General features: G+C 41.0%; 2 protein-coding genes across 10 annotated transcripts in view; both read left to right on the top strand.

The window, feature by feature from the left end:
* madd (MAP-kinase activating death domain) overlaps positions 1-13,754 on the top strand; it is an 82,276-nt gene extending 68,522 nt beyond the window's left edge. For all 9 annotated transcript variants that reach the window (XM_083759598.1, XM_083759602.1, XM_083759599.1 and 6 more), the window contains 5 exons: positions 79-151; positions 1,132-1,238; positions 4,709-4,778; positions 9,627-9,673; positions 11,742-13,754. In XM_083759598.1, coding sequence (XP_083615724.1) covers positions 79-151; positions 1,132-1,238; positions 4,709-4,778; positions 9,627-9,673; positions 11,742-11,858 — 414 coding nt within the window. In that variant the 3' untranslated portion in view covers positions 11,859-13,754. The remainder of the gene's footprint in view (positions 1-78; positions 152-1,131; positions 1,239-4,708; positions 4,779-9,626; positions 9,674-11,741) is intronic.
* A 9,898-nt stretch (positions 13,755-23,652) lies between these two features.
* The window catches only part of prtga (protogenin homolog a (Gallus gallus)), a gene marked incomplete at both ends in the record, with an annotated part of 52,503 nt that continues 48,950 nt past the window's right edge, over positions 23,653-27,205 (top strand). The window contains one exon of the mRNA XM_083759247.1: positions 23,653-23,719. Within this exon, the coding sequence (XP_083615373.1) occupies positions 23,653-23,719 (67 nt within the window). The remainder of the gene's footprint in view (positions 23,720-27,205) is intronic.

A 27,205-nucleotide genomic window follows, 5' to 3' on the forward strand; every position in this document is an offset into this window, starting at 1 on the left:
TAAATTATCATTCTGTATTTTACTGTGCAGTAAATAGTAATAATATATAAAAAAACACCTCTACTCTCTGCATTCCAGTGTCGTGAACTGTACTACTGTGTGAAAGACAGCATGGAAAGGGCTGCTGCCAGGCAACAAAGCATCAAACCAGGTATGTTGATGTTCATCTCACGGCATTGTCTAAAAGAAGTGTGTGAAATTGTTCAAGTGGCAGAAGAAAAGAGGAAAGCAATAAAGAAAGGTCAGATATGATATAAATTGTCGTTGCTGGAAAACTGTCCAAAACTGTTCCCGTTTTTAATTAGTATTTAATCTAGATTTTCACTACATGTGTGTTCTACTATGTCTACTATGTCCTACCTACTGATGAAGTAGGACATATTTATGAGTGGTTGAAATGGTTCTGGGGTTTCTTCCTTCTGTCATAATGTTGTCGTGGTCTGTGGGGTCAGGAGTCAGGACACGTGCAGCGTGACCACAGGCTTGTTCATACTTCAAGTACTCAAATGTTTAACTTAAGTAAAAGTATCCCTGAAAATTTGAATCAAAACCAGCCACTGAATCACTACAGAAGCCTACTTTGTCTACAAAACCTGTGCTCATAAGTATATGATTTTAAGTACAAGACTTAAAATCACCACGTTTTTTTGTTTGTTTTTAAAGACATTTTACAATATGGCATTGGGAGCGCAGATGCTATGTAATTTTTGGGCACCCACACAAAGTTACTGGCAATTCTTCTGGCCAGCCACCACTTTGAAAACCAGTGTGCTAAAGTCCCGTACAGTTGGGATCCACAGACAGCTAGCATACAAGCTATGGAGCAAGAAAACATGCTACTTTTGTGTGTGTGTGTGTGTGTGTGTGTGTGTGTGTGTGTGTGTGTGTGTGTGTGTGTGTGTGTGTGTGTGTGTGTGTGTGTGTGTGTGTGTGTGTGTGTGTGTGTGTGTGTGTGTGTGTGTGTGTGTGTGTGTGTGTGTGTGTGTGTGTGTGTGTGTGTGTGTGTGTGTGTGTGTGTGTGTGTGTGTGTGTGTGTGTGTGTGTGTGTGTGTGTGTGTGTGTGTGTGTGTGTGTGTGTGTGTGTGTGCGCGTGTGCGCGCGCTCTCGCATGAATGCATGTGCGTCCCCCAGGTCCAGAGCTTGGTGGAGAGTTTCCTGTCCAGGACATGAAGACGGGTGAAGGAGGTCTCCTGCAGGTCACCCTGGAAGGAATCAACCTCAAGTTCATGCACAGCCAGGTAGGAGAGGCCACAGCAGCACCACAGTGACAGACCCACCCCTCACCTCAGCAGCCTGGAACTCTTCCATTCACCCTTCCCCAAGCCTGTCTGTCACATGTGTTCCTTCACGTGATTCTCTTCCTCTAACGTTCATTATTATTATTATTATTTCATGATTTGGCATCAACTGGCATGATTTGACTGATACGATATAAAAGAAAGGAGGGAGAAATAGCCCAGTGGTTTGTTAAGGGTCCATTTGGAACCCCCTCAAGGTAAAAAATAGCCCAGTGGTTTGGAAAAAGTCCATTTGGAACCCCTTCAAAGTAAAAAATAGCCCAGTGGTTTGGTAAGGGTCCATTTGGAACCCCCTCAACCCCGAGGGTCCCATGGCGCCTGGAGCTGAAATGGCCGATCTACAAGCTCAAAGCACAGTGCGTTGTGTGAAGCGCAGATAGATTGTAGAACGGCTAATTTAACCTCAATTTAACCTTAATCCAAACCTCAAATGTTGTTTTTTTCCCTATAACTTGGAGGAAGAATTCAGTTTGTGCTCTTGCCTTTTATTTATTTGATTTTGTTTAGCTTTGATTTGTTCCATTGTGTGTACATGCATGTGTACTTGTGTGTGTTTCAAGACATATGAACACATAGTTCCTACCTCCCATGTTTTTTATTTCCGTCATGGTGCCTAAATCTTCTGTTCCCGTGTTTAGGAACGTGTCTAGGACGTAAGGCAGATGACACTGAGCAAAGACTTTTCATTAATAATTGCCTTTTTATTTTTTTATTTTTTTATTCATTCATGTTTTAGTTCGGACCCTTTGGACATTATCATGTATTCTTCACATTTAGTGGGGGCAATTTCATTGACTGATTTATGAATCGTCAAGAGGCCATTTCACTCGACAAAAATGACTTACCAGGATTCAAATGTTTCAGTTGGAAATACAGCACTTTTTGTCGCGCTATGAAGTATAGTTGAGTTGTTAACCCTCTTCTTCAGCTCTGACTGAACATTTTATTGAACAGTGTAAGAAGTGTCCATGCTCAAATGGTGACTGGTCCATCACTGCAGACAAACACTTTGTACACTTGGAAGAACAAGGTGCTGAATTGTTCCTTTTTAGAAGTTTAGCTACTGATGTAGAATTTCATGAACATAAGATGTTTTATGAAAGCCTACTGTACATGTTACATAGTGTATTTTGAAATTATCTTTTAACTGCTAAAGATTATACTGTAAGTCGCAAAGAGTTGAACCCAGTCATGGTTGTTGCCTGCTTGCTTCTGCTTTCTCTGGTCCACTTTTCATCTGAATGTTCTGTGCATCACATTGAAGTAGGTAGAGTTCTTTGCATTGAAGTTGGTAAAGTTATTTACCCAACAGTAGGTAGAGTTCTTTACACAACAATAGGTAGAGTTCTTTACACAACAGTAGGTAGAGTTCTTTGCATTGATGTCGGTAGAGTTCTTTACTAGTTCTGTATGGATGGATCGGTCCAGTCCTCATATGTCATTACTAGAACGCTTGACGCTAAGTACTAAAGGCTCATACATAGTCTGGATTTTCGGTGGTGGGGTGGCCACCGAACTACAATATGACGTCACGAGCCGCGGTGAAGAGCAAACCACCGCCACCGCTCCAGCCCTTCTCTCTGTTTTTACTCACCACCGCTCAATGTTATTTCGCGGTGGTCGCGGTGGTCAGCTCACCACCGAAAATCCAGACTATGAATAGGCCTTATAAGGCCGCTCTTCGTGAAATGGTTGAATAATGTTGAGGCGTGTGAGAGGTGAGGTGGTGTTGGATGTTATGAAAACGTGGTGTTGGTGCCAGCCATTGTTGCTGGAGGAGGAGGCATGGAGGGCACAGGAGGTTGGTGTTTTTTAATGGAACAATCCCAGTCAAACCTCTAGTCCTGGTTTTGCGAGCTTCTAGCTAACTTAGTCGACAACTACATTGTACTTTGTTGACCCCAGGGGTCTATACCTGGTCCCTTCCTTCCCCCCCCACTCTACACCAAATCACCGGAAAGAGCCAATCTACGAGCTCGCCACGCGTTGCATTGTGGAATGTTGAGCTTGTGGCTATTTCCTGCCAATGATCACCTATTTTCGACTATATACAGTATGTTCTTCTGTTATGACAGGCCCAGAACAGGAATGCTAGGGGATGTGGTTCACACTCTGTGATGGGTCCTTCCTGCTGAACACACATACATTATCTCGATTGTCACTCATAGATTATTGACACATTATCTGTAGAGACATTGATACAGTGTGTTATGTGTAGACATTGATACGCTAGTACTTATAGACATTGATATAATAGGTATTTATAGACATGGATACAGTAGGTATTGAGGTTGGGGTGGGATAGTGCAGTGCCCTCTCCCCTTTCGTAGTGCGGGTGAGTGTTTGTGCTCTTCTGTCCGATAATAATCCAAACCATTTCTCTCCCATGCTCTCTCCCCCTGCAAGGAGCGGAAGGTACACGCACCTCTGCTGTGTTTGCTTTATTAGCGGCTCCATTTTTAATTGGGTTACTTTTCTTATTTATTTTTCCTTTCACCGTTTTTAGCTGTATGGCAAACTTTTCAATTGTGTGTCCTTGTCCTTGTGTTGTTATTATATGGAAATTCCATGTATGCATTACATGGGCCATGTTAAATATAATTTAGCCTATAAACATATGCAAAAGCATTGGCAACCTTTTCATGTTGACATCCAAACGTATATATTCATTAAAAAAACAGTTTTTAATTGTATTTATTAGGTTAATACTTAATGAAACAAGCCATCCAGAGCTAATCAGAATGTACAGCTCACTATGAGCTGACTTCTCTTCATCTAGCCCAGTGGTTCTCAAAGTGGGGTCCCCACATTCTTTTTTGGGGTACCCAGATAATTACTCAACGGTAAACAAAACAACATACAGTATAGGTGTTTACAGGGTATCTGCTCATTTCTAAAGTGACAATTTAATTAATGACTTGTAAGACCCTTTTAATACCAAATTGTCAAATATTACACGTAAGAAAGGGCAAACGTTGTGAAAATAGCCGATCTACGAGCTCACACAAGCTTGTTCTTCTGCTATTTTCACAATGTTTATCTGTGGAGCCAAGTCGAACTAAATGCAATGCCTACAATTCCAAGTGCTTGTCAGGGGGTCCCCTGTTAAAATACAATTAGGATTATTTTGGAATCAAACGATTTGGGAACCACTGATCTATCCCCTCCCATGTACATGTTTAATCATGGACGCTTCTCCTTGTGTTTGCTTGGTTCCTTCTGTTAGCTGTTAAAAAAGCTTGCATTCCATGTACTCTACAGTTGTTGTTTTATTTTACTTTACCTTATCATATAGAACAGATTTAACATGGTTTAATTTCAATATGAAATGTTTTAATTTCAGCCAGTGTGGTGGTTGAGTTAATAATGTTTTGTCTTGTTTTTTGTTTGCTTTTTTGTTTGTTTTTTAGGTTTTCATAGAGCTGAGGCACATTAAAAAGTGCAATACAGTGAAGGGAGTCTTTGTCCTGGAGGAATTTGGTAATTACCCCTCTATTGATTCTAAGCCTGTACTCGCCACGGCAGTAACTCAGCTTCATAGCACGCAGACTGGTTTATACCTGGTGGCGCGCCGGTGTCATAACACCCAAATTGTCATTGTCGGGCAGAAACCTCGTATCTCCATATTCTACCTTTTTATGTATTTTTCGTAAATTTAAGCCCTACTTGATCATACATCACCCAAAAGCATCAAAAGTAGCAGATCCACAAACGGTGCGGAGCAACGTGTTTTTGAGCTTGTTAGATCTGCTACTTTTGCTACTTTTGAATGTGAATCATTGAAAAGTGAATGTTTTGGACATATGAGGTTTCCCTCCGACAGAGACGATGTACAAAGCTCACGACGCAATGCATTTTGAGCTTGTGGGTCGGCTATTTTCGGTACGAGACACGCTGTGCAGCCAGGTGTAAATGAGGCATAACTAACGAGGGCTCAGGGAATTGGGTTACAGCAATGTTTGCCTTTCTCTGAGAAAGAAATAAGGTGTAGGCTATACCTAGTAGAAGTTATGTGTACCGTAGAACATGGGTGTTTCTTGTGCGTGATAGACGGTATGCACATCTTAGAGTTGCCTTGTGTTTGCTAGCTCGTAGAGGAGAAACTATTTGAAATTGAAAACCTAAAACAAGTCAAAATGTATGACGACAGTCAGCAGAGAATGTTTCCTCCGTTAATGTCAAATAAAACATAAACATGATGTTTGAGGCAAATGCAGGAGAATAGCAGTAACGTTGATTCATAATGATGTTTGGAGCAGTATTTATTGAATGGGTATTTTCATATTTCATTAAATGTGGTGTTCTGTGAGGGTTTGATTCTATGGTTGTCAGGTTTGCAATCCTTTTGAGGAGTCCACTAATATTAGCTTGCTAAGAATAGTGTCTTAAGTGGTTATAGGAAACGGTAGGTAAATAAAGATTCAAGGAGTTGTATCTGCTCGACATGTGCAGTGTTTGTACTGCCTCTGTCGTGGACAGTATGTCAGTACAGTATGGAAGGGTCACTGGCTCTGCCTGAAAAACGGTTTGGATTAGGACATTTAGATGATTGAAGGGGAAGCTCTACGAGGCTCGCTCCCATCATGTGGTTGCTGGACTGGGTTACTGCCGTGTCTATGTGCTGCTTTTTTAATGTTAACCCTCATCTTTGCCGCTATGAAAACCTTCATTCTCCAGCAGGTAAAGTGTTGTCACCTTTCTCCTTTTCTTATTCAACTGACTCTGTGTATAAAACATCCTGCAAGTCATCGTTACCGCATGCCCTTAAAGCCTCGTTTATATACTTGGTTACATGCCGCCGTTGTGTGCCGCGTTGTGCTGAGCACGCCGACCGTCTTTTCTCTCGGCGCAAAACGCCGGGGCGCGACTAAGTATAAATCGGGCTTTAACTGCACCATGAGGCTTGAGTGTTCCACATTTGCTTTATTATTTGAAACTCACCCAGACTCCCATCTCTCTCTTGCCTCTTTCTCATTGCTTTGATAGTTGGTATTCACAGTCTTAACTGTGGGACTGTTGGGAGCAGAGGGCCTTAACCTTTCTTATACCTCTCGACCTGGCCTGGTCTCACGTTGTATGGGTTGACGGTTACTAATGCAAAGTCAGTCTGCGCTGTGTGGACAGTGGCGTTGTCCTCTGTGCTCAGAGGACCAGCTTCTTCTTGAGGTCGTTCAGATGTCTCGGTTGTTCTCGGGGTGCTGGTGATATGGGGGGTTTGTCCTCACGTTTTCTTTAAACATGACTTTGTGTCAATTTGCATTTGTAAACCTGAGTTATACTCGGTTGTGTGTCTTGCACCGACGATAGCCGATCTACAAGCTCTTGCAGATCAGATAATTCCTCTACAAGCTCTTGCAGATCAGATAATTCCTCTACAAGCTCTTGCAGATCAGATAATTCCGGTGCGTGTTCGAGATGCACAAGCGAGTATAAATGAGGCTTAACTCTACAACATGTGGTCACTTAGTCACATATTTTTCAAGCCATATTGTCGTGTTACATTTCTCTTTCTGTGGGCCACGGATGTCCTTCCTCACTAACCGTCACTTGTTCATGACAAAATTTCACTTATATCAAGTCTGGTCTATTGCCAACTCTGTTACAGCTGATCAGACAACTATGTATGTTTGTTTATTGTAATTGGGCATCATAAAGATATTTTCAGTCTTAACTGTAACATTACAGCTTAGACTTAGAGGGTATGTACACACAGAAAAGGAGATAATGCAATGCATGCACATCCTATCTCTCATCCAGGTGCTGGATAAGCAATGATGAACATAAAAATATATATAAATCCACACACTGGCATCTCGGGTCCACTTAATTGTTTATTGCAGTTCTCAGTGTTTCCGTCTTACACGATATTCATCAGATTTATTCTGATGTAATCTCTCAAAACAGAATAACAGAATGTGTCTGCACCACTGCCCTACACATTTAATGTTGTTGTTAGTATGAATAAACACAGAATCACCCTGAAGGAAGTGGACTAGTAACAAAGGGGAGGAGCAGCAGCGAGTTCCTGTTTTACACAGGAACTCGCTGCTGCTCCAAAGGAGGCGGTGCTTCCAGATAAAAATAAAGAAAACACTTTTTTCGCTTTTTATTCTCCTTTTTTTTTACTGAATGGGTTCCCAAATTGATCCTGATGAAGATTGTGTAAGGTTGAAGCATTGAGAACCGTAATAAATCATTAAGTAGAGCTTACATGTCAGCGTGCAGATTTTATTTGTATATGTCTACACACTACACACAGCACCAATGCATGTTTTAACAATTTACATTCAACAGACCAATCGGAAGGGGCGGCTCTGGCCACCCTTTAGAACTAGGATCAGTACCGGACGCAACCTTGCCTTTCCCATCGTAGTAACTCCTGTGTTACGCCCCTTCTGTGACGCATGCGGAACTGCTTCATAGTGATTGGTGCTGACACTTGACGCTGCAAGGATCATTTACGATTCTGTCCCTATCGGTACATAACTCCAACGGCGTCAAGTTGAATCTGTTCTCACCAAGCCTCAGTACCCTTTTATTTTATTTTTATTTTTATTTTTGAGAAAAGCCTGGTGAAACCCATTGGGAGTTATTTGGCATAGGAATCCCACTTCTTTGTATTTCACTAACCAAATTTCGCTCTAAATGTAGTGACGTCAGTGTTCTCTGCTGTTTTCTACCGGGTGGGTGCTCAGATCGGTGAACCAATAGGATCCACCGCCTGTTTTTGACTGGCACGCCCCTCTAGACCAGAAACCACACAGGCTGGGCCACACGCCCCTCTAGACCAGGAACCACACAGGCTGGGCCACACACCCCTCTAGACCAGGAACCACGCAGGCTGGGCCACACGCCCCTCTAGACCAGGAACCACGCAGGCTGGGCCACCTGCCCCTCTAGACCAGGAACCACACAGGCTGGGCCACACGCCCCTCTAGACCAGGAACCACACAGGCTGGGCCACACACCCCTCTAGACCAGGAACCACACAGGCTGGGCCACACGCCCCTCTAGACCAGGAACCACACAGGCTGGGCCACACGCCCCTCTAGACCAGGAACCACACAGGCTGGGCCACACGCCCCTCTAGACCAGGGACCACACAGGCTGGGCCACACGCCCCTCTAGACCAGGGACCACACAGGCTGGGCCACACACCCCTCTAGACCAGAAACCACACAGGCTGGGCCACACGCCCCTCTAGACCAGGAACCACACAGGCTGGGCCACACGCCCCTCTAGACCAGGGACCACACAGGCTGGGCCACACGCCCCTCTAGACCAGGAACCACACAGGCTGGGCCACACGCCCCTCTAGACCAGGGACCACACAGGCTGGGCCACCTGCCCCTCTAGACCAGGAACCACACAGGCTGGGCCACACGCCCCTCTAGACCAGAAACCACACAGGCTGGGACACCTGCCCCTCTAGACCAGGGACCACACAGGCTGGGCCACACACCCCTCTAGACCAGAAACCACACAGGCTGGGCCACCTGCCCCTCTAGACCAGGGACCACACAGGCTGGGCCACACGCCCCTCTAGACCAGGAACCACACAGGCTGGGCCACACGCCCCTCTAGACCAGGAACCACACAGGCTGGGCCACACGCCCCTCTAGACCAGGGACCACACAGGCTGGGCCACACACCCCTCTAGACCAGAAACCACACAGGCTGGGCCACACGCCCCTCTAGACCAGGGACCACACAGGCTGGGCCACACGTCGCCATGAGAGCGATTCAATCAGAAGCGCTAGGATTGAAAGGATAATGCTTATATATTATATATTATTATTATATATTATATATATTAACGGTACTGCAGCGGTTTGGGGAGTTATTTAAGGCACTCATGTTGGAGGCAGTTCTGCGTGTGTCACAGAAGCGGGCGTCGCCCGCAAAGTCACTACAATCCAGTGTGAAAGGCTAATTTATGTACCAGACTGAAAATTGAAGTGAGAAAAATTTAAAATACAGCAGAACGGAGCAAAATCTGTCTGGATCGCAGGCTACGATTACGATACTTTGTCTTGTTTATAGACAAAACAAAACGTGTAGCACACAATGTGCTATAAATGTTATGTGTGTACATACCCCAACTCTTGTATTCACCCCTGAATAACATTCTTTAAACCTAAAAGCCCAGTGTTGTGGAACTTCTTGGCCCGCGGCTCCATTTGTATCTGGTTGTAGCCTGACATCACACACACACCCTCACACACCCTCCCTCCCTCCCCACAACCCCTATTAGTCCTATAACCTTTAACAGTACCAAGGTTCCTGCCCCCCTTTGAATTGTTTGTTTTGTTTCTTGCACCGGCATAGTTCCTGAAACTAAAGAAGTGGTGATCCACAAGTACAAGACACCCATGGTGAGTGGTCCGTTCCTCTGTACAGAGTCAATGCTTTGCCAGGGCATGTAGTCGCCAGCAGAAAATCCTTTGACCTTTATGTCCATTTGAAATGCATGGAAGACACCTGCTTTGGAGGTATGCTCTTATTAACCCATTACTGTATAAGACCTGAGGTATGCTCTGGCTAACCCATTATAAGACCTGAGGCCGATTCTACAAAATACCTTGTATTTTGTTCAAAGATAGCAGATGTACAAAAGCTCAAGCTTGTATATCTGCTATTTATTTAATGGCCATGAACTCAAAAATCTAAAATGACACCGATGCTTTCCCAGTTTTGGGTAATATTCAGGTGATATTCAGATTGAAAGTTACTAATTGCAAATTGTGATACAAATTGGTTATTTTTTTACCTATATTTGACTGCATCTGTGCTTTAAATTGTAGGCAAATGGCTAACAGAATATAGACTTGGCTTTTAGTATTGAGATGCTAATGGCATGATGTGTGGCTCTGTGTTGAGATGGATGACAATGTCCTAAAAAAGGAAAACTGTTCTTTTTGAGATTGTGCCAAATATAAAAAGGCAGAAAGGGAATAATTATATATTCTCACGTGAACTGAGAGCAAGCTTGTCTTAAAGGAGAATTCCATACTAAAAGGCTTTCTTACCTTTCTTTGTAGTTGTTACGTCCCCATCAAAGAGGTCCAGGTGTTATTTTGTGCAAAAGCTCCTTATTGGCTATTTGCTCTACCATAAGCCCTAAATGAATTGCATTGAATTGAATGGGAATTGAATGGGGCTATGGGGTGTTGTGCAAATTCGCTTATTTCCATCTCTCAAAATTATAATTGTTTTGTATATATCCTCTCTTCATAATGTAAATAATAACCCAAGCGGCACACTTTACTACTTATTTCGATAGAAATAAGCGAATTAGCACAACACCCCATAGCCCCATTCAATTCCCATTCAATTCAATGCAATTCATTGAGGGCTTATGGTAGGGGAAATAGCCAATAAGGAGTTTTTGCACAAAAAAACACCTGGACCTCTTTGGTGGGGACGTAACGACTACAAAGATAGGTAAGAAATGTAAGAAAGCCTTCTAGCATGGAATTCTCCTTTAAAGGCTTCACCCATTTTCAATGAATCTTTATATAATTAATCCTCACTAATGCTCAAGATAAAATGATGAACATTTCTTTCTACTCGGTCTGTGTCTCATCACTATCAGACCTCCAGCTGTTCCTGGAAAGTTAGCATGCTATAATGGAAGCCATTGTTCTTCCATGAGTAAAGATCTAGCCCAGCCAGCGTGATTTCTGGTATAAAGGGGCGGGTGCCGGCATGGATCAGGCGGTGGATCCGATGATTTCGGCGGGTTTCTTAAGTGTCCACACTCCACAGCCCTCCTATGAGACACAGACCACATAAATAAATGGTACCATTTTATCATGAACATTAGCAAGAACCGATGATAGGTTGAAAATGGGTCGTCCTTTAATGTTTTAAAATGTGTACTACAGCATCTACCAGGGCTGGGTCAGTGATATGACTTCAAATCACATTCTTTCAAGCTTTTGCCTTGATTACGATTAATGAATGATTATTAAAAACTGGGGAAATAGCATCGACCATTTTCACTATCTGTGCATGCCAAGTATAATACAGGGTAAAGCGTTTAATCAGACTTGCCAATTGTAAGCAAAATATTGATTTGTTGATATATAGCTCATTTAAAAGGTTTTTTATAAAAAAGCTTCTGGATTATCCGATTAATTAAAAAGATAAGTCGTTTTTGATCTTTGGGTTAATTGAACCCAGCCCTAGTAACGGTACAGATATGGAACGGTAGAGATGTAGAACCTCACGTGGTCTTCTCTTTAACCCAGCCCTAGTAACGGTACAGATATAGAACCTCACGTGGTCTTCTCTTTAACCCAGCCCTAGTAACGGTACAGATATGGAACGGTAGAGATGTAGAACCTCACGTGGTCTTCTCTTTAACCCAGCCCTAGTAACGGTACAGATATGTAACGGTAGAGATGTAGAACCTCACGTGGTCTTCTCTTCCTCCTCCAGGCGCATCAGATCTGTTACTCTGTCCTCTGCCTGTTCTCCTACGTGGCTGCCGTCAAGGGGAAGGAGGGAGACGCCGGCAAACCCAAGCTCCTGTCCCCGAGACCCCTCCCCAGCTAGTCTCTGTGTCCCCGAGACCCCTCACCAGCTAGTCTCTGTGTCCCCGAGACCCCTCCCCAGCTAGTCTCTGTGCCTCTCTTTCTGTCTGCGACCGCCTGCATATAAACCTCTATAAATGCACCATTTACCAAACCTCTGACAATCCCTCTCTGTATTCTAAGCACACACCCCTCTCTCCCCTTTGACCTTGTATGTAAAGTGTAAGAAAATTGTTCCTTCTTAAAATGCCTGCTTTTGTCCCGTTTGGTCTCGTATATGGCATCGTGTAATGCTTTGGCAACCCCGTCCCGTCGCCGTGAACAGGAGTCTGACGCGGCTTTGTGGTCCCACCGGCACAAACTTGTGAGCTTGTAAGATACGGCTCTTTTGGCAGAATGTTCACTTGTTATGGCAAAAGAGTTCATGTGGTTAACACAGCCAACGTTTGACCTCTGCCCCCTACCAGTGCTTTTTCCACTGACAAAAATAGGAATAAATACATAAATATGGAGACTAAAACTATGACTAAATATATTGACAATTTCATCAACTAAAAATAAAACCTAGACTAAAATGTTAGGGAGGGCCTAACATTTGCTGCCAAAATTAACACTGCCCCCCCCCCCTCTCTGTGTGTGTGTGTGTGTGTGTGTGTGTGTGTGTGTGTGTGTGTGTGTGTGTGTGTGTGTGTGTGTGTGTGTGTGTGTGTGTGTGTGTGTGTGTGTGTGTGTGTGTGTGTGTGTGTGTGTGTGTGTGTGTGTGTGTGTGTGTGTGTGTGTGTGTGTGTGCGTGCGTACATTTTCAGTCTGTCTACCACTGGGGAAACATTTAGAAAAACGTTATTCTCTAAGGCAGGATATCGACATTGTGAAATGCTACTGTATAATAAATGCAACCAGAACAGCCGCATGTAAACGCTTTGTAGAGGTTTCTTTGTTCTGAACCCTGAGATACTGTGAGTGGTCTTATGATGTGTGTGTTCTCTCTAGCTTGCCTTGTGAAGCCACGATACTGTACTAGTTCCACTGTAACGTGTGTCGTCCGCTGTACTCAACTGCATGTTGTTATTAAGATAGAACATATATATAAATACAAAAATGCTGTACATTTCTCTAAAAAACAAAATCACTAGATAGATGTGCAATACATATATTCATTAAACATAGCCAGATCCATGTTTTAATGAGTTTTTAACTCTGTGTTTTCACAGAGTGAAGATTGTAAGAAAGGACACTCTTAGTTTTTCTATCTTGACTGAAGTAAATAGACTTACTGTATGTGTGATGATAAGACTGTGTTTGGAGTTTGTGTAAACTTGTGTCGAGCTCTGCTGTAGTGGTTTGTGTCCACGAGGCGATGCATTGAGTCTTAATGTTGTTGCTGTACTGTAATGATTGCAACTGTTCAATTTGACCCATTGCTGTTTCATTCTGAGTTTGAAGGTGTGAGTGTGTGTGCGTGGGTTCATGTTTGTCTGCATTGTCTCCAGATCAGCAATATATCAGTACAGCTCTATCACTGGAAGTATGTTTTTTATTTTAATGTTCAAAATGGGGCTCTTGTTTTTAGTGATTTAAAATGTTCAAAAGGACCTTAATATATAGGATGTCCACAAGATGTTATTTTAGCAGAACACCATTGTCATTCATGGGAATACGTAGAAACTATTAAGAAACAAGGCATCTTCAAATGCCGTGGGAATTAATCTAGACTTACAACTCTTGCAATCTGAGTTCAATAACTTCTTGTGAAAGTGGATTATTATTAAAGGCCCATCCTGTTAATGTACTCGTCTGCTGCTGTAAAGAGAGGGAAGACACGAGATGTCAGGTTGTAAATATTTCAGTATTTGAAAAAAGAAAAAAGTATTTATAGAATATGTACAGCTTTGGCAATATCCTAATAAAGTTGTCCCAGCTGAAGCCTCAACTTGTTCATTACTCGTTTTTGAAGAAATCCTTGGTGTGCATGCTTTTTGTTCTTGCTTAATGTAAGTCGCTCTGGATTAAGAGCGTCTGCTAAATGACTAAATTGTAAATTGTAAATTGCATTCGACTTTCTGAGTGGAGGAAAAGTCACCACTGAGTACAATAACCCAGAAAAATACTTTTTTTCCCTTTTACAGAGACTAAGAAAATATTCTTCTCTTAGGAGTTATTGTATAGAGTTCTGACAGTTTCCCAGTACCATGTGCAGACTGTCGTGAATCAAATTAACACCAGCAAACACTGTTGATATAGATGTGGTGTAATAATGACTGTAGTAGACCTTTAGGAGTTTTTGTTTGTAATTCTATCTCGCATATCCACAAGTCGCTGGCGGACAAAAACCAATACTTTGTTTATATTTTATGTGCTTTTTTAGTTAATGGAAGCTCAATGCGCTGTGAGTATTTTCTCTACTTTTGGGGGGGAAAGGTAAAAATATAAAGTGAATGCGGTCTAGTCTGTCTGTGGGTTTGTTTTATATCAATGAAAAGTACTAGGATGCTTTGGAATACAGGTTCATTTTTCCATTTCCTGAAAAGGAACTATTTTGGACATAGCTGTAGTGTACAACAATATAAATGATTGAACTGATGAATATTTTCATGCAGGTTCTGTCTCTCGTCCATAGTCTGAGGTAATGACGCCATCTATTGGTGATCCTGACACACTGCAGACAAGTACCAACATTTTAATAGCAGTGAATGTTTGTAAACACTGTCAAAGCTCTGCAGCCTACAACTCAATGAACAAATATAAATGAAGCTGCTAGAATTCAAACATTGTTTTTAATACAGCTATTGCAATGAAGGTTAACAGTATTCTGACTTACTAAAGCATAATAATTACCCAGTAGACCTACACTGTACCCTACAGTAACACACATAGAGTGACACAGACAGGCTGACCTGACCACAGTGTTGCAGATGCAGTTAGTAGTGTTACGTAGCAAGCAACTCTGACAATAGTACAGTATTACTGCAGTATAGCTACCATTTGGATAGATGCACCAACGCAAACCCGCAGTTTCATTAAAGAGGATATTTCCAGACCACTTAACCTGCCGCCAGTTATAGGTAAAGAAACGTTGAATATGTAGGCTATGTATGTGTGTTTGGTTCCAAAACAGCCCAGAGAATTACCTGCAGGAAAGTGAAGGCTCGTTTGAGAAATATTAAGAACAATCAAAGCATTGATGTCCATTTATTGGAAACACCCAAGTTGAGCTCTTCTAAGCGCCAAACGGAAAGATAAGGAGGGACTTGGAAGCAAAAGGAATGCCCATAGCAGATGTACCCATCATAGGGATGGATGCAGTGGAATTAGTCCTAATTGGCGGAGACCAATATTGGAAAATGGTCACAGGAAAAATGGAGAGACTGAATGAAGGACTAGTTGCACTGGAAAGTGTATTTGGATGGCTGGTGCAAGGAGAAGTCACCACGCTAAATGGGTCAGTGACGTGACACCCCAAAAAAAGTGTTTTTTAAAAACCTTTAAATAACAGGAATAAAAATGATTTACTTTTGTTCTACTCACTCTCATCTTTATGGAAACATATTTTGTTTTTAGATATTTTATTGGAATCAGAATTTATTCAGCATTTTGTTGTACTTGTGCCTAAAATCGTCATATGGTGTGACATGACAATAATTGTTTATAAAATGAAAATGGAGTACACCTTTCTTAAGTTGCTCATTTTATCAAAGTCCTTTATCATAACTAACCTGTGATCCACTATAGTTTTGTGAAAATGTATTAAATCTGTATATTATTTCCGTAATCAACACTCAATGTGAGGCCCATGTTATCGGCCTTTCAATATATTTTGTATTTATTGTGACAAAACTTTCTCTAAAATTACACAAATATTTGTGACTCTTCCTTAGACTATTTGCTATGTAATCCATGACCATTAAGGGTTTCATCATTAATAAAGGTATGAATTTTGTCACTATTTGGAACGTCACACCAAATGATTTAGTGTCACACCGTATGATCATATCTTCATTTTTCAAAGCAAACTGTGTTTTAACCTACTTATTAGTGAGTACTGAACTTTACAGATTGATTTAACAATTACTCAGGAAAAACAGCAACAGGAAAATTGCTTTAACATTGAATAACATGGCAATGACTGAATAAAACTAAATTAAACACAATTTATTGTGGATAGTTGCAGATTTTAGGTGAAAATGTTTAAAACAAATGTTTAAATGGACAAAAGAAGCATGGGACTTTGTTATTTATTGTTATATCTGTAGGAAAATACAGTTTGTATCATATGGTGTGACAAAAAAGTCATATGGCATGACAGGAAAACAGTCACACCATTATGATAAAGTGTCACACCATATTACGTTTTCTTCACTTAACATAACATTGAGGCTACTAGCTACACATTAGCATGATAACAACATGCTAGCTATAACAAAGCAACATAGATTTACATGTAATTATGACCAAAAAATCTAATACCTTTAGCTTTTTTAATGAAAAAGGTGTCACACCCACAGACACTTGGAAGAGTCGCATTGGTCAGCGTTCCAACAAGATCGTATTTCATGAAAATGTTAAAATGATAATTCACCACAGACACCTGTCATGCTATTGTAATGCAAGTGCTGAACAGCCTTACTGAAGAAGTACCTCTCTATCCCAATGGGTGTCCAAACAATTGCCTGTTGAAATGTCCCAAAATGGTGTCACACAATATGATTTTGGTTTAGGGGACAAAATCTTTTTGATCAGAAATGACTGAAAACATTATGCTTGGACTTTGAAAAGATTAGGCTCACAAATAGACATATATATTATATTATATTATAAATAATTTTAGCATTTTTTTCCTTAGTTTTATTTAAGTTCCTACTTTGAGAAACAAGGCCGGGACAGTCGCACCATATGATTTTTGCTGTGTTTGGTTGAAAATTCTGAAGAAATGAGGAATGAAATGTTTTAATCTTGAGTATGTTCACATGAAGCATAATGTCCTGCACAATATTCAGAAGGTTTTTGACAAATATATTTTTTATTTATACATGAGTGACACTGAGGACAGCCAGGGACACCATGTCACGTCACCCACCCAAATATCAAAACTGAAGTTGTGGACATTGAAGTGATGCACTTCAGCGTCGGAGAGGAACAGGCACTGTCAGATCAGTGCAACTTTTGGGAAATCGAATCCCTTGGAATCCACATGAAAGAAATAAATTCTGAGAAGGAAGACATGGCAGTGTATCCAAAGCCGTGCATATCCACGGCTTCCCAAGCCGTGCATGCCTATTCCCACTATAGGCTGAGGAAGAAATGCCACTTGACAGTTTTCAAATCAGCCTCATGGTGGCGCTACTACAACAGGCCAAGTTGCGTCTCTCTCACACACACACACACACACACACACACACACACACACACACACACACAAACAAACATGTTTAAATTACTCCTAAACATTTTGCCAAACATCACACACTATCCTATCCTCCCGGTGGAGACCTGTGCCAGGCGAGAAGGGCACTTTTTCTAGTTAATTTCTGCATCTCTTAGGGCCCATTTAACCATATAATGCATTTGGATGTAAAAATAAATAAATACTTGCGTAAAGTAAAAGCAAAAACACAATATAATGCAAGGTTTTCACATAGCTTGTTGCTCAGATCTTTGCAATACTCAGTTGTTCCAGAGGGTGGAGACAAGCACTAGTAACTATATCACCTCTTCTTTCCATTCTCAGATGATCCTGCTAGGACACAGAAGGGTGTCATGCATGTACTCTGCATGTCTAACTATAGACAAACTAGATAAATACCTGGGTGATTTGTTTTTTGTATATACATATTGAACTTCTGAAATGGTACATTCCACTTTCAGGTTTGGTACTTTAAGTATATTTTCATGCCCTGGCATTTGACCTTTGTGCCCTAAAAAGGTGTCTCAGCCCTATTTTAGGCCTGGTGTACTGTGTACATACGTTTGTTCTTTTTAATAAGCCTATATGCACTGATATTAAAAAGAAACATATTAGACTAAAACAAAGTAAAGTCTTCGCCCTGTAACTGAGAAAACAATTAGTCTTAAAAATGGCTCCATTGGTTCTTAATGTGACTAGTTTCAATTTACCATTTTCTCATTTGTCAGCATGGGATCAGTGTTACCTTAACAGTGTGTTAATTGCATACTGGCAATAATTGATTGACATGCATTGCATTGTTCTTGTTTTCTATTGGTCAGATGAGCCACGTGAGCGTGTACAGTAGACTACATAAATGCAATTGCGAGGAAAACAGGGACAATTTGGTAGTGAATGTTGAAAACCAGGACATTTTCATTTATTTAACCATATTAAAGATATTTTGTCAGGACTCTGGACACACAGCTGGGACAATCCCAGCCAAACCAGGACATCTGGTCTCCCTATCTTTGCATATTTTGGGGGAGATTTTCTCTCCCAGATCTTCCTACCTCCTCCTGGCAGAGGGAAGAATATCCTGCCGTAGATCCCATCTAATTACAATGGACTCACTCTCATGGATGGGGGACGGCCAGGGTCTTTTGCATGATTCAGCTAACCCCCCACCCACCCCCCCACCCTCCACAGTCCCATGGCTAAAGACCCACTCCCACACCCTGTGGTTGGGGGTCTTTCGCCTGATTCAGCTAAACTATTGATTCTCAACCTTTCTAATTTCAAGGACACTGTTTCCCAAACGCTGGGTCGGGGCCCATATATGGGTCGCAGGCCAATTTTTATGGGTTGTGAGTCAATACCACTTTACATTTTGTTTCCTACTTCTTTTTACAAGAAAAATATATTATTTTTTGTATTTAGTATATTTTCCCCCCCAAAATAATTCAATTACTAATACAAAATCCACTAATTAGAGGGGACGGGGAAATGCTTTTAAGAAGTATTAAATAGCAGATGTACAAGCTTGTAGATCGCCTATTTTCACTAGTTTGAATCCTGGGGAGACATCATATTTCTGTTTTGGGTCTCGAGCTAAAATATTACTGAGTTACTCAGGAAGAGTTATGGTTACTTGTTTCTCCTTTAAAAAGTGATGATATTACATTAGATTACTTTGGTTTCAAGAGTAGTTATACTATAAGTTATATTACTGTATTTCAATTTGTAATTTAGGCATTTAGCAGAGGCTCTTTATCCAGAGTGACTTATTTAGGCGTTAATAGGCCTACAGTAAGGGTAGCCTAAATTCATACATCAAATGCAGAGAGACAGCCTAATCATTACATTTGCATGCATTGTGCGCATTAACTCAATTTTGTGAGAGGGCGCATGTTTAAAAAGAACAGATCTAGTACAACTATGCATCACATTGGCGTGATGTGACCACCTTTTTTATGTGACAACTCCTACATTGGAATTGGAGTACCGGTATATACAGGCACGATATAGTCTCAGTCAAAACAAAATCACAGTAGCTTAGTAACTAAAAGTCAGTATTAATAACTTTAATATTCTTACAGTTGAGAGTAATAAGTCTGCACTACTAGTTACTGGGTAAAGTAAATAGTTACTGCCCAACACTGCAGTGCCCTAGACCCCCATGTTGAGAACTATAGTGAGCTAAACAACCACACTACCAACCCCCCACAATCCTGGCTAAAGGACCCCCCCCCCCCCCCCCCTACAGGGGTCAGTGAATAGGTCACACACAATTCAGGCCAGCCCTTTTGGACCCCCTTTTGAGGTCAGCGGGGATGGGAGCTACGTGGAAGCCGATGACACAGAGAGGCTCGTCCAATGGCAGCGGAAGGGCCAGGAGGCGACCGGAGTCGTGCCGTTCCCAACATTCATAACCTGATAATGACTTTTACTGCATTGATCTGGCCTCAGAGCTTGACCCTGCCGTTCATCTGCAAGCCTGCACGGCCATCAGTCCAGCCACAAACTGCCGTATTGGCAGGTGCCCAAACTGAATTCCTAATCAAACACCCCCGAGAGGGGCCCCCGAGATGAGAGCAACTACACCCCCCCCCCCCCCTCGCCTGGTGAGAAGTCACCTATAGTCCTAGGACACTGTTTCTCAACCAATGTTCCACAGACCACTAGTCAGTGGACCATGGCATAATTTCAGAGGATTCATTTTTTGTTAAATGTATAATGTAAGACATATGTTTTAACTAGCTGAGAGATAGATGAAGTAGGGACTAGGGAGCCCGCCTACATAAATTATAAGATCATGTGACAGATTAAACTTTTTCATAGTTTTCATAGAACTGTAGCTTCATAGCCTACTTGTTTGTGTGAAATCAAATCCTGACCATTAAAGGGCTTGATGTACTTTACTTATACATTTGCTATTGTGTGACACTGGCACACAACCAAATATAACTCTGGCTTAAGTGGCTTTAGATTTAATCCTAATATATTAACAAAAAAAACTGTAAAAAATAGAAATGACTGTAGTATATATACTAAAGATAAAGTAAAGATATACAATATCTGCATTGTTATGGGAAGGTGAGGATTGTTTGAAATATGCAAAAAGGTTGAGAACTATTTACAATGACGCTCTTTATCCAGAGCGACTTACAGCAAGGTAACACATACATCAAATGCAGAGACGCTAGTGCCTCAGTAATCCAGAACCATGTGTAAACCAAGAACATCAGTCTAAAAAGTAGACAATCTGTACATTGACGTTATAGAAACTATAGGATGCCAGTTAAATAAATGAACCATATATCTAAATAGCATGATGAAGACTGCATGGCCGTCAAGGCCAGGACAAGTGCTACTGGCTGATGTGGAATCTTGAGAGGTGAGGTTTCAGATGAAGGTGGAAAGTTGGGAGTGAATCTCCCAGTCACAACTGACCTAGAATGAATGTTTTGGACATATGAAGTTCGACAGAGACAATATGCTTTATGGATAACTGAATAATGTAATATGTAATGTAATATAAAAATCACACCTGTGTGAACCGAGTGGTGCAACTCCCCTCTCCCCCCTCGTCTCTCTCTCTCTCTCTCTCTCTCTCTCTCTCTCTGCTTTATTATGGATATCAATGAACCTAGACAGTCAGCAGTTGGATTTGCGTCCAGCAGGTGGCAGCCATGTCACATACTTCTGTCGTTCCAATTTCACGCATGCGCACACCACTCGTGCTCTTGACGGATACATGATACGGACATTCCTGGTTGTAGGAGTGGTTGCACCACTCAAAAAGTAAAACTAAAAGGCATATAATATAGCTGGCCACACTAGCCGCACTGCACTGGCGGCCAGTAACATTTAGAATTGATTTTAAGATTTTATAGTTCGCTTTTAAAGCTCTAAACAGCGTGGCACCGCAGTACCTAATGGACCTACACAGGAACCCCATATGTAAGTCACCTGAGATCTTCTAATCTAGTCCTACTATAGAGGTTCCTAAAACCAACCTGGAGTGGTGACGAACGGTAACAGGGCCTTTGCATGGGTAGGGCTCCCTGAACTATGGAACATTATAATTATTTTTTCAATCTAAATTAAAGAGCCATTTGTATAGAAAAGCCTTTTTAACCCCCTAAACAATGTATGCTTTTTTTGTATGTTGCCTTTGTTGTTAAGCACTTTGTGACTTTTTCATACATGTATGACACCTCATGAATTTACTGTCTGTATCTCAACACATGTATGTATGTGTGTTACTTGTTATTTCATGTGGTTGCATATTTTACCTTGACCATCGCATGCAGGCTGTTCTTTTTTTTTGGGGGGGGGGGGGGGGGGGGTACTACAGCTGGACCTTCCTGCTGAATAAGGGTCCAGTGAGGGGGAGGGGGAGGTCAAGCCTCCTCCACTATAAGAGATGGACATTGGATCAATATCTGCATTTACGCAGCAGCTGTCCAACAACTCCTGTCATTGGTTGGTTCCTCATAATTGCTGGACTAACTTTTTAGTGTACAAGAGAGACTTGACTCATTACCAAAAGGATTAGTTATTTATTTGCATATTGTTTAATTAATTCAAGCTGTAGTAGAGACAGTTGGGATGCCATTAAAGGGGTATTTCACTTCAACACTTCTGGGTTTGTTTCCATGCTACTAGGCCTACTGTCCTGCCTTTTCTGTGCCCCAGCTTTTAAGTTGCTCGATTCAATATTTAGATATTTGAATTATGCAGTCAGTCCTTAATTGTGTTTGCGACTGTTCGACTGTCTGCCTGTGAATGTATACCACATAGTAGTATTGAGAGACAGCTGCCTGGTGAAGGCAGCCTAGTGCAGAGTAGCCATACTTGAATACCCCTCCTCATTTTCTGTAATGTAATGTTGCATCAGGTCCATGCATGCTGGAATCTATGAAATTCATGCATGAAATAACAAATTGAAAAAATGCATTCATCTAGAGTCACCAGAAGCAGGAATCTCCAGTCACATGTATCTACACTGTGGTGCCCTTTTAACCACTTGTATACATGGTTGTATGACTTACTACTCTCAAAACTGGTTATTGGTTAGCGAAATTCAAGGTTACTCCCACTTAGTATGTCACTTTTCCTGGGTCGTTTACCCAGGCTTTTTCGAGGGGCGCTAGCCCATCATACATCCAGCTTTTAGTTAGCGTCCACAAACTTTGTCTTAAACAAACATTACATTCCCTTTGAAAATGAATGGAGAATTTTATGTCATAGTGCATGTCTGAGCAAATAGGCATATGGGGCTATATATTGCGCCATCCCTTAACCCTTAATTAGCCCTAAACTAATTAGCCATTTTTTACTATACGCTTCTATGTATATGACATCATATCACGTGCATTCTAAGGGACATTGGTACATATCTTCATCACGTCATGGGACATATGCTTCGTAGCATGACGGAAAATATATACCTGCATGGTCAGCTTCGTGCCAGCATATGACGTCATAACGTGCTGGCCCCGGACACACGCATCACCTGACTGCACCTGACTGATAACATTACTTGCACGCTCTGCTTGCGCAAGTAAATACCATCGACAATGAAAGGAAAATGTACGTCATATGTAGATGAGCAAATCGGCTAACCAATCACATACATGATCAAAAGATTAGTTTTTGACAAATTAATTTGACAAATTAATTAATTTTTTTATTGGATGATGTATGACGACAAGAGCGCCCCTCACTTCACACAGGTGTGATTTTTGAGTATACATCCACATATGTTAATGTTATGTGGGACGTCACGTTCTCTTGATCGGTGCCGTGTGTTCTGGCCCGGCAGTTCTTGATGTCTTTGGCAGTGTCCTGCTAGTCTCATTCTCCTGGCTACTTTCTGGATCAATCTTGGTATTCCCTCATATAAGGATGCTAATGCAAGGGATAAGAAAATAAAACCTTCCGGGCCGGCTTGTTTCCATTCGGGTCCTGCGTGACCTTCTGTATCAGAATATAGAAGCTTTTTAACATAAATGAATGAATGAATGAATGAATGAATAAAATAAAAAATAAAAAATACAAAATAAAAAATAAAAAATAATTAATTAATTAATTAATTAATTAATTAATTAATTAATTAATTAATATAGTTTCAACTATAACCAATATGACTTTACATGGATTTTACTGTGTGATGTTTACTTATTTTTTTACTATTTGTTTTAATGAACGTCCAGGCTGCTGCAGCTGCAGCCAGGTGGCGACATTTCCCCTGTTCGAGGCTTGGAGACGCGACTGTCCGGTTGGTGGATGAACTAAGCGTTGCTCTGAGCCCACTCAGCCCAGCACAAATAGTCAGTCAGTTGGCTGTGGTCAGTTGAGGCGCTCGGACGCAGTTCGCCGGGGGAGGACAGAACTGTGAGACTTTAGCATGCGCGGACAATTAATCTAAATGGCGTCTATCAAACGGAAATTATACCAGCGTTTGCTGTTCTTCCTCGTCTTTCTTTCAATCTCAGGTAAGGCATACATTTTGATCAATTAGTGCTATAGGCTGCGATAGATAGATAGATGATTAACAGCACGTAGTAGGATCGAACAGAGCTATGCATAGCCAGCCTGCTGCTACGGAGGTGCTGCAAACCAAACATACGGAACAGCAGCGATTTAATTCGGTTTAAATTGATAACGGACCATATGAAGTTCCTAAACGTAGACTTTAGTTTTGTTGTGTCATGAATGAATCAAGTGAACTTATACGCACCGGCCAATAAGCGAGAGAGAAAGCAATTTCCTTTACTATTAGAGCACTTAGCCTTGGATCAAGACTATAGGCTACATGTATTTGATCGAGTTTTGCATAATACTGTGGTAGCCTATACGAAATTAAAAGTCAGACTCGATAAAAAATACATATCTGTGATAGTCTTGATCCAAGGCTAAGTAAGCACGGGACATAGGCTACATCGATTAAAAATGTAATTGAATAAATCCACGTGTTGTGATGGTCACTTTAGAAATAACTTTCCCAATGTTTTATAATCAGAAATTATCCCTCACATTAGAGCAGGCGACACTTCACGTGGGTTGACCTCTACCTCTGTGAGAGACAGCTCGGTCATAATATTGAACAATTAGGCCATACTACTATAATAGCTACTACAAGTTAACTTTGGGGGAAACAAATATAGCTGTTTAAATATTATGCTTGGCCTCGTTCGGTCGTTCCTTCACACATGTAGAGCTCCAGTAACCTGCAGTAGCTACATCACTGTGTTATAAACAGTGATTGTTCTTGCAATAATGGGGCACTTAATTAATAATGTAAGAATTTTAAGGAATTCGCGTAATGGAGCCTGTTACATTAATAATGTAAGGGTTTAAAGGACGTAATGGAGCCTGTTGTTGTGTTAAACTATACATGGATCCTATTCTGAATGCATTGAATAGAATGGGCCATTTTACATAATTATTCTTTTAAGTTGTCAATTAGGCCTATATGGTGCTTTAATATGAATTTAATGTTTGGTCAAAACTAAAGACAGAGCAGAATGGCTTCCATCTTCATTCTATGACTTTGTAAAAAATTAAAGTGAGGGTTGAAAGACATTTGAAACCTGGCTCAAATAGTGCTGACTGTGCAGCTCCTCATGTACCTGCTTAAAGGTAGTGAAAGTGATATTATTCTGACAGTAGGCTAATCATTGCTATATAGAGTGTTCAAAATTGTTCTCTTGTCTCTCCAGCCCTCTTAGAAAAGTTAAAATTCATTTTCAGGTGGGTTGGTTCAGCCAGAGAGAGTATACCGATTTCAATGTGATAGTGTTCCAGTTCCAATTTGTCTGATCTCTGATTTGTGTGTTCACTTCCAATTTCACAATTGTTTTATCTCTCTCCTGACTGAATCAAATTATCCTGACCCAAAAATGCATTTTCTGATTACTAAAGCTGGAGAGACCCCTGTTACTGAACAAACACTCAATTTTTTCAGCCTATTATCTGAATATGGAGCTATTCAACATACTTACTTTAACACGAAAATATCACTGTCAGTGTGCACCTTGGGCATTGACACACACCTCTGCCCCACTTTGAAGTCAACCACTGACACCATCTCTTTTAGCTGATCCATATTAGCCACCAATCAAGGGTACATTTTGTCTAGGTTCACTAAAATATCCTCCACAGAGATAACTAGAACTGCACTCTGTCGAGTGCATACTTGCTTGTTGCACACTAGTAGGCCATAAATGGCCAACTAGTGCGCAAGCAGAGCGCGCAAGTCCTTTCGACCGCTGTAAACTGTCAAATCTCAGTATCTCTGTGAAGGAACGTTTGAAATGTATAATTTTTAGATGTAACTATTTGCTACATACCTACTTTATGCATATAAACACCTAGTATTATTAAGTATGATTCAAGTTTCTATCTATATAAGTTTGGGTGAAGAACTAGTCATACATATACACACCACGTACTCTGGTCCCAGCAGATCAGGCACAACTTGCTATTTTATTTTTACTGATTATGTATATAGTATACGTATGACTAGCTCTAAATGATGACGTAAGAGATATGGTCATTTGTGGTCGTTTGGTCCCAGCAAAGCAGGCATATACTATATAGGCATATACTATATCTAGTATATAGTATATAGGCATATACTATATACGTATACATATATACTATATAGAGTGTGTAGTTGTAAGTTGATTAGCGGTATACTGTGGTTACTTTGCGCCAAAAACCGTGACAGCTGTCCCGCCATTTGATGTTTATGCAAGAAAACAGCAAATCTGTGCCTGGTTTGCTGGGACCAAACGACCACAAATGACCATATTTCTTACGTCATCATTAAGAGCTAGTCATACATATACACACCACGTACTCTGGTCCCAGCAGATCAGGCACAATTTGCTATTTAATTTTTACTGATTATGTATATAGTATACGTATGACTAGCTGTAAATGATGACGTAAGAAATATATATAGTATATATATAGTATATAGGCATATACTATATACGTATACTATATACTATATAGAGTGTGTAGTTGTAAGTTGATTAGCGGTATACTGTGGTTACTTTGCGCCAAAAACTGTGACAGCTGTCCCGCCATTTGATGTTTATGCAAGAAAACAGCAAATCTGTGCCTGGTTTGCTGGGACCAAACGACCACAAATGACCATATTTCTTACGTCATCATTAAGAGCTAGTCATACATATACACACCACGTACTCTGGTCCCAGCAAAACAGGCACAGATTTGATGTTTTTCTGCATAAACATCGAATGTGCTGTCTTGTTAGATTAATGAGGAAATTATGAATTGCAGCAAAGTGCAATATTTGTACAAAATTGTAACTCAAAGTATACCAATGGAATTTGTAAAGGTAGGGTAAGTGATTTTTGAGCTATAGTGTAGATTCTTGCCTTAACACAAACATGAAATGCCATTGACATTGAATGTAGAATTGACGTCATATGTGGACGAGCAAATCGGCTATTTGGTCCTAACACAAACATTAAATGCCATTGACAATGAATGGAGCGCCATAAGAGCGCCCCTCACTTCACACAGGTGTGATTTTATTTGGTTAAAAGTGTTAAATAGCTCTATATTCTGAGGGTACTCTTTGCTATAGAGTGTTTGTTCAGTAATGGGAATCTCCACTGTCTCTCCATGCTCTCTCGGATCTCTCCAAGAAAAAGCATTTTCAGGCCAGGATACCAATTGTATCCAATCAGGATAGAGAACTCTAGAGACAGGAGGAAGTGAAAGAGGTTAAAGAAGTGAAATTGGCACTAATGACAAATAAATGAGCAGGCAAAGTTGGAACTGGAACACTATAAAATTGAAGCTGATACATCTCTCAGATTGGCTGAAATTGTGTCTCTTACCTGAAAATGTATTTTCTGTTTATTAAAGAGCTGGAGAGACAAGGAGACTCCTGTTACTGTACTTGTAAACACTGTATACTATAGCAATAATTACTATTAGAA

The sequence above is a fragment of the Protomyctophum parallelum genome, assembly GCF_964188405.1.
Source record: "Protomyctophum parallelum genome assembly, chromosome: 2".
In the NCBI taxonomy this organism is placed as follows: Eukaryota; Metazoa; Chordata; class Actinopteri; order Myctophiformes; family Myctophidae; genus Protomyctophum; species Protomyctophum parallelum.